Genomic DNA, 8,196 nt, shown 5'->3' with positions numbered 1-8,196 from the left:
CTCTCATCTCATCTCTTGATATGACTTGTCCCTAAGCCCTAGGCAGGGCTGGAATGATTGAGAAGAGGAGAACAGGCCAACTGCTCATTTATGAAATTAATGGGAGTTAGATGAGGCTCCATGGAGTCAGGCTAAAGACTGACTTGTCAGAACTAAGTGGCCTGACTCCCAGGCAATGCACCCTAGAAGATGGGGGAACAAAGTCAGCAGCAGATCGTCCACTGCAACTCCATCTGGACTCAGAGTGACTGACAACCCCCTTTTCCACTAGTCCCCAACCTCACCCTTTCCCCCAGGGATCCAGACCTCTACAAAAGTGGTTCTCCACAGAGAGGGACAGTTTTACTCCCCCAACAAATGTCTGGCAAAACCCGGAGATATTCTTGTCACAACTTGGAGGGGTACTACTAGCATCTAGGGGATAGAGGCCAGAGAGGCTGCTCAACATAATGTTACTGCATAGGACAGTCCCCCCAACAAGGAATCAAGAGAAAGGAAAGATGGAGACTCCAGGAGATCCTAGAACAAAGAATTCTCCAGACCAGTATGTCAGTATGTCAGTGCTGAGATTATTTTGGCTGGGTAAATAAACATCCTCCCTTCTCTTTTAGCAGCCACAACTTACCCCAGAGGATCCATAGATCTGGGTTAGAGGAATTGGGGGGGTTAGAGGCTCAAGTTGATTTCTTACTGTGAGTAGAGGATGCTGTGCTAGAGGCTGAGGGGCCAGTCACAAAACAACCCTACTAGCTTCTAATGTTTGAGCATTTATTATGTACCAAAGACTGTGCTAAGCACCTTACCTTGTTATAACCTATGAGGTTAACAATGCCAGCCTCACTTTTACTAATGAAAATAAACAACCTCAGATCAGGGAAGTGACTTGCCCAAGGTCACACACCTGGTAAATAGGAGACCAGAATCAGGCAGGGCCTGCCCTATGGTAAAACCCATGTGCTTTGACAAATACACAGTGGCTAGGAGACAAGTGAAGGGGCTAGTGTTTTATTTAGCAGGAATTGTGTCCTTCATCCACTCAGTGTGGTCTAAGGGGACATTACAGAGCAGTGTTCCTCACCTGTGAGGAGAAACTGGTGAGACAGTGAGAGAATTTGGGTCTTGGGAGGGAAGGAGCCAGCCCAAAGGGGCTCCATATGAAAGGAGCTGTGAAGGGAGAATCCCCCATCCTAAGCCAGGGAGGCCCAAAGTGTCCTTAACTAATGAGCTTCTCTGTGGAAGAGGGTAGAATAGGAAGAAAGGGTGAGGGGTAAAAGTTCCAACCATCCAGGCCTAGATTCCATGAAGTCTGGAAGACCCCTGGAGACCATGGAGCTCTGGTCCTTCCTTCTGCAGATGAGAAAACGGCATCAGAGAACTTAAGTGCCAGATGGCAGGCTGGTGGCAGGACCAGGACTGGAATCTCGGCCTCCCACTTGGTGACTGACCATGGATTTCCCCTTACAATGCTGGTGGAGGAGACCTGGATGGGTCAGTAGCCCAAGGAATCTGCTGTAGGAAATGGTCCCAGCTAGCTGAATGGGAAGCTGAGTCTGGGAATGAGTCTCTTTTGGAGAGGAAGAAGGAAGGCCCAAGGGGGAGGAATACTCAGCTATCCTGGCCCCATCCCTTCATTTGACAGGGTAGCACTGGCTGCTGTCCTCATGGTGGCAGTTGTAAGAACTCCCAGAACCACAACCACACTCCACACTCATTTCTTTCTGGAACCAACAGACCTGTGAGATGAGGGATGGATAGTTTGGGTTAACTGAGGGCCCCCGGAACCTGCTGTCCAGTCCTCAGCTCTCCCCAAAGACTGCTGTCTCTTTTTGACAGCTCAGGTTCTCAGCATTCCTTTTCAAGCAAAACAATAATAGTGATCAATAAGGCTAATTTAGTAAGCACTTACCAATCCCAAGCACTTAAGTGTTTTACACATATAGTTCATTCTCCAACAGCCCTTTGAAATGGATGCTATCATTTTACCCAGCATTTTACCCAGCATTCATTTATCAAATGAGGGCTACACCTCATCTATAAAATGAGGGGTCATAATAGCACCTATATCAACAGGTACATGGGTATGTATATAGTCCCTGGCATATAATAAATGCTATTTAAGTATTAGTTATTATTATTAATGAGAAATCTGGAGCACAGAAAGGTTAAGTACCTTGCACAAGATCACACAGCTATAATGGTAGAGCTAGGATTCAACACCCAGGTTGATATGATTCACAGAGCAGACAGCTCTTCACTGCTTGGAGCTAAATTTAGTGTCTCCCTGGGCTTGTCTCCCAGCCTCTAGCCCTCCCCAGCCTCTCTTTCAGTGGCCCCAAATCCCTATCCCTGCCTGGTCAATGTTTTAGCTACCCAGACAAGGTTTCCTTTTCCCCCTGACCTCTAAGTGTGGCAGGTTGTCATCCTCCTCCCTGAAGTCCCTGTTCTTCTCAGAGTCCTGGAATGCCAGGTCCCAGCCCCACTGGCCTTGGGACCTCCATGTTTGGGCCACAGTTTCACTCACCTTCTCCATACCATACAGTAGGCTGACCATTGTTGCCACCACAGTGAGGGTGATCAGCACAATGGCCCAGTCCCAGACAGAGCTCTTCTCCTGAGGCTTCGGGCCTGAGGAACAGAGAGGAACAGGGATCAAGGCAGGTGGGACTTCAACCCTCAGCTCTCCACTGCCCTCCATGACTTTCCATCTTTCCTTCTGTGACTCCTATGTCTACGCAGCCCAAAGACCACAGCTCTCTGTGGAGTTCTTTCCTATCATCTTGAGAGCAGAATCTCAATGGAAGGGGTTTTAAGGGCTTCCATCCAAGCCACAGCCACCTCTTTCCTGACACCTGTGGATTGTGTGTCTGTTGGTCTCTAAACTCCTCACTGACATCCACATATCTCTGTCTTTCTGAACCTTCCTCTAGTATCTCTGGCTCTATTGTCTATGTGTCTCTCATCTGCAACGTGTCTGCTATGAGGATGGCCAGGCAGGCCTCTCTCCTTCTTCTGAACCCCAGTCCTTTCCACCACCTGATCAAGGGGAGCTAGAGCCTGTTGTCCTGTTTTCCTTCCCCTCATTTCCTGCCCTCAGCTACCTGGGGAGAGGCTGCTCATGCCTCCCCTGCTGGGAATGGAGGGGGAACAGGATCCTTGGAAGGAATGCTTCTTGCACCAGAAAGATCAGGCCATGAGGAAGGAAGTTGGAAACTTTTTAAGGAAGCAGTCAGGTAACAGACTGCTGTTGGTATGACCAGAAGCTCAAGCAGGACCAAAACCCCTTTAAGAATTGTAGACATCCTTAGACATACTCAAAACACAGTTGAAAGCAGGCACTAATGCCTGTTCCTACACTCTTCTCCAAGAGCCAGGGCTGGCTGTAAAAGAATAGGCCCAACCGCCATCTTTACTGGTAAGTGGCCCAGTGCAAATAAGAGCACCTTACTGGTCTGGAGGCTGAATTCAGGGCATGTGGTGGCCGCTTTAGCCACTATGGGAGTGGAAACTCCTGAAACAGCAATGCTGGGCATGGAAGGCCAGGCAGAGTGGAAGCAGTTCCAGGGGCTACTGTGAGGGAGACAGACAGATCCTAGGAGGGCAGAGGGAAAACATGGCCAGAAGAGATCAGAGTGAGAGCAGAAGAAATTACGCCCAGTGTACCCTCGGTCAAAATCCTAGCAAGTTGTTGGTATAAGTTAATGAACTGACTCTATAATAATGAAGACTGAGAATAGCCAAGAAATCTTAAAGCAAAACAAAGGTAGAAGACTTATCCTACCAGATCTTGAAACTTGGTACAAAACTGGTCATTAAGTGCTGTGGCACTGACATAAGAATATATACAGAATAACAGAATAGAGTCCAGAAATAGATCTCCACATATATGCTTGCTTGACTTTCAGTAAAGGTACTCACACAATTCAATGGCGGGCAGAGAGGGAGAGTCTTCGAAATAAATGGTCTGGGACAACTGGTTATTCACAAGGGGAAAAATGAACCAACCTCTACCTCACTCCATAAACAGAAATTAATCAAAGACAGATCATAAGCTTAAATTTCAGAGCCTAAATAATAAAGCTTCCAGTAGGACATATAAGAGAATACTTTTTTTACTTTGACGTTGGGAGAAAAAAAAAAAAAAAAGTCCTGGGCAGGATACAAAAAACACTAACTACAAGAAAAGAACTTTGTAAATTAAAAAAGCAGAAGGGGGGCCTTTGTAGAGTCACCAAGGCCAGGGCACTGCTTCAGTTGAGGTTCTGGGGAACTGTTGACTTACTCCCTGCCCCAAGCCCCAGGCCAAGCTAAAGAGCCCTTCAGAGATGGATTGAGCAACAGATATATGACTGAGACACTAAGACTGTTACTGCAGTGCTCCCAGAAATGGTCATAGTGGAAGTCTGAGCACTACTGGGAAAACCCCAGAAGTTGAAGAACCTGTTGAGAAACTCACAAAGATGGTACAGAGACTGTCAGACTGTCAGAGATCTCCCCAGAGACAGTGGGGAGCCTGGAGGAGATCTCCCCAGAGATGGTGGGGAGACCAGCAGAGACAGTGAGGAGACCAGCAGAGATCTACTCAGAAATAGGAGACTGGCAGAGGTATCTTCAAGAGTTTGAGGGACTCTCAGAGGTAGTCAGGATGCCTCCAGATACTGTGTTTCCTGATGAGCTCAGCTGAGCTGTTGGAAGAAGAAAAATAAATGAGGTTAGAAGAGTCGGCCATGTCCCTGGGTTCAGAGCCCACATCTTCACCCCAACACCCCTTTTTAGTGGTTGGTGTTCCTGCAGGCCCAGGAACAGCACCAGTGCAGCATCCATGGTGCCTGCCAGTGTGCGCCTTTCCAGATCCATCTCCTGGCTCTTTAAAGGCTGATTACAAGTCTCAGGAGAGCCATGTGTGTCGGGGCCTCCATCAACCCCAGGATCTCCATCCCCAGGGAGAGGTCACCAAGCTGTTCTCAGGGGATTAACCTGTCCCAGCTTGATCCCAGGAAACACTGGGGGAGGGGAAGAGTGAGCAAGAGAGGCTGAGGACTCCCCTACCTGGCCCTTTAGGCTCTTCCCAGACTTGGGACCAATCTCCCATGCTCAAGTCAATCTCCAGCCCAGACCTTCCTCAAAGGGAGGGTGTCCTATCCCAGAGTCCTCTTGCTCCTAGGAGTACAACCATCAGGGGTAAGGATACATGGGTCCCTTGAGGAAGCAGAATTTGGGAGCTGGATGGAGGTGGAGGATGTCGGGACCTGGGGCCTGCTCAGGGCAGGGTAAACACCTGAGCCATCTCTCACCTCACTGGTTGTGGCCCACAAAGCTTTCCATTCTTTCAGCAGAGATGGGGCAAGGGGCAAAGAGGAGCACTAGGGAAGACATGAGTCATGTTCTGGAACAGTGCAATGCAGGAGTTCAGAACCTAGCTCTGAAGCCAGACTGTTTTGAATCCACTACTCCCAACCTGTGCAATCTCAGGAAAGTCATGTGATCTAAGTCATTTCTTCACCCCTAAAATGGCGTGAGCTGGTACGTACTTCACAGGGTCGTTACCAGCACTAAAGGAAATAATGGTTCAAATGTTCCTAGCAAACAGCAGTGTCAGCCACAACTATATAGAGTTGGGGGAACCAGCTGGGAAAGACATAGGGTGCCCCCACTCTCCTCTTAAGAAGACTCAGATGCCCCAATGCATCTGCCTGTGCTCCTGCCTCCTACCCCCTGCTCGTACCTCTGGTGCCCGCTGATCTTTCTGTCCATTTATTCTTTCCATTCTTCTCTGCCTGCTCTCTTGTGCAAGTCTGGGGGTCCTTGGATGCCTCACTTTATTTATCCTTATGGTGTAGACAGTGTCTCCCTCCATCTCTCCATTTCCTTGCTTTTGCTTTTGGCTTCTCTCCTTGAGTCTGCCCAGTGGTCTCACTGCTTCCATCCCTCTGTGCTTGGGCCCACTGGTCTTCCAGGGAGGAGGGAGATAATACACAGGCATGCAAGTAGGAAGACAAAGGGCATGTGCTTTTGTGTGTTCTGGGGGCTTATTTGACCAGTGTGTCAATCTGTTGAGCTTGTCCCTATGTCTGGCATATGAAGGGGTGGGTTCTAATCTCTCTGCTGCAAACCTGTGATGTGACCTTAGTGAGTCATATGCCCTCTCTGGGCCTTGGTTTCCTAATTTGTAATGAAAGATGGTAAACTAGTTGGGCTCCAAACTCTCCCTCCATATCTGTCCTTGTTTTCGTCATTCAGAATGCCTGCGTATATAGCTGTGGATTGGGAGGATGAGTGTTCATAAAGCAGGGGGTGGGAGGATATTTGATGAAACTTGTGTTTCCATCTGAGTAGATGTTTTAGAACAATCGAAACAAAACATTCAAAGATGAAGGTTCCCCCTTACCCAGATTTCTCATCTAGAAAGCCGCTGTGCCTCGGGGAGCAGGATACCTGGATTTGGAAAGAAACTTGGGTGTAATCTACCCCTCCCTTTTGGGCCCACATTCCTGAGCCCTTTCGTGGCATGAATGATGGAAATTAATTGCAGTTAATCATTAATCTGTAAAGAGCAAGGAGAGGCCCAGGCTTGGGTGGGGCCCAGACACTTAGAGAGGGACACCTCCTTAACTTCCCTCTCTGTAGGACTGGGCACCCTCCCCAAGTCTCCAGATACAGGGAAAGGGGGGCACAGGATTGAGGAAAGGGAACCACTTTCTATTTTCCTCAACAACCCACTGAATGGCCCTCTCCTGTGTCCTCAAGCCTTATTGGGGAAACTGGAAAATCCAGTTACCCAGCTTTCCTCTCCCATTTTCCCCCAAACACCTGGGCTTAAGGATTGAGTGGAGTGTAGAAAGGCAGGCCTGGTAAGGAGAGGCCAGCCAGAGCTTCAGACAACTCTTCCATCAGGGAAGCAAGAAGCAAGGTGGCCACAATGGGGGCCAGGATGCCCTTCTTTCTCTTCCTGACTCTCCTGGGCAGCTCACAGGGAACAGGTGAGGGCGGGATGGCTTGAGGCCTGGGTGCTCATGGCAGGAAGAGGCCAAAGAGGAGGGTGAGAGGGACAGGGCACCCAGTTCTGAGCTCTCGGTCTGGGGCTGAACCCCTGCATCGATAGGTTCTGAAAGGCCATTGTCAGGGAAGAGGAACGGGGGGTAGGGGGTGTAGGGGAAGGGGTACGTGTGTCTCTGAGGGAATATGGCCCTAATTACTGGGCCCTAAACTCTGTTTTTGGATCCCTAGGGTCAGGAATGATTTTACAGCTGAAGCTGAAGGACTCCTTTCTAGCAAATTTCTCCTATGACTCCAGCTTCCTGGAATTGCTCGAAAAGGTAGTTCTTTGGGAGGGGAGAGAGGGCTGCATGACCTCAAAGTGTATTTCTGACTCATTGTGGGCCTCTCTGCTGATGTTTGGCCACCACCAAGGGATGAGTGGGAGCCATTTTACACCTTTCCCTCTAACCTTTTCTCTCCCCCAGCTCTGCTTCCTCCTCCATCTCCCATCAGGGACCAATGTCACCCTCCGTCATGCAGGATCCCCACTCCACGTCATCTGCAAAGTCTGAGAATAGTCGAAACCTGTGTACCTCCCTTGGCCCAGGCATTTGGCCACCAAGGTACAAAAGGGATGCCCTAACCCTGCTGAGGGGCAGTAAATGTAAATTCAATGACCTGCCTTTGTGTGTTCATGAGCAGAGGTCCAGCAGGAAAACAGAATTGGGAGCGCCTGGATGGCTCAGTTGATTAAGTGATTGCCTTCAGCTCAGGTCATGATCCCGGGGTCCTGGGGTTGAGTCCCACATGGGGCTTCCTGCTCAGCAGGGAGTCTGCTTCTCTCTCTCCCTCTGCCCACCACTCTCCCTGCTTGAGTGCATGCTCTCTGTCAAATAAATAAATAAAATCTAAAAAAAAAGAAAGAAAGAAAGAAAACAGAATTGGGACACCAAAGTCTCTGACTCTCCCCCTTATTAAGCAGAGAGTTCCAGGACGGACATCCTGTCCCTCAACACCAGTGTAAAAGGCCTAGAAAGAATCTGGGGAATTAACTGTTTCGGGACACACACACCACACTCATATATACCCATGTGCGTGAACTAACACTTCAAGCTGAGATCCTCATAACACCTAGAAATAAAGCAAAGAAGCCTGTATGGAGTTCTTTTTTTTTTTTTTTTTTAAGATTTTATTTATTTATTTGACAGAGATCACAAGTAG

The 8,196-nt window shown here is 48.8% G+C and overlaps 1 protein-coding gene across 1 annotated transcript; it reads left to right on the top strand.

The window, feature by feature from the left end:
* Positions 1-6,676: 6,676 nt before the first annotated feature.
* LOC111152505 (surfactant associated 2) lies at positions 6,677-7,649 on the top strand. The gene is made up of 3 exons (XM_022510981.1): positions 6,677-6,977; positions 7,225-7,313; positions 7,461-7,649. The coding sequence occupies exons 1-3, from the start codon at positions 6,917-6,919 to the stop codon at positions 7,545-7,547; spliced, it is 237 nt and encodes a 78-aa protein (XP_022366689.1). The 5' UTR covers positions 6,677-6,916; the 3' UTR covers positions 7,548-7,649.
* The last annotated feature ends 547 nt before the right edge of the window (positions 7,650-8,196 follow it).

The sequence above is a fragment of the Enhydra lutris genome, unplaced genomic scaffold, assembly GCF_002288905.1.
Source record: "Enhydra lutris kenyoni isolate GAN:26980312 unplaced genomic scaffold, ASM228890v2 scaffoldscaffold28, whole genome shotgun sequence".
In the NCBI taxonomy this organism is placed as follows: domain Eukaryota; kingdom Metazoa; phylum Chordata; class Mammalia; order Carnivora; family Mustelidae; genus Enhydra; species Enhydra lutris.
Note: the sequence above shows the minus strand (reverse complement) of the source record. Positions and strands in the feature narration are given on the sequence as shown.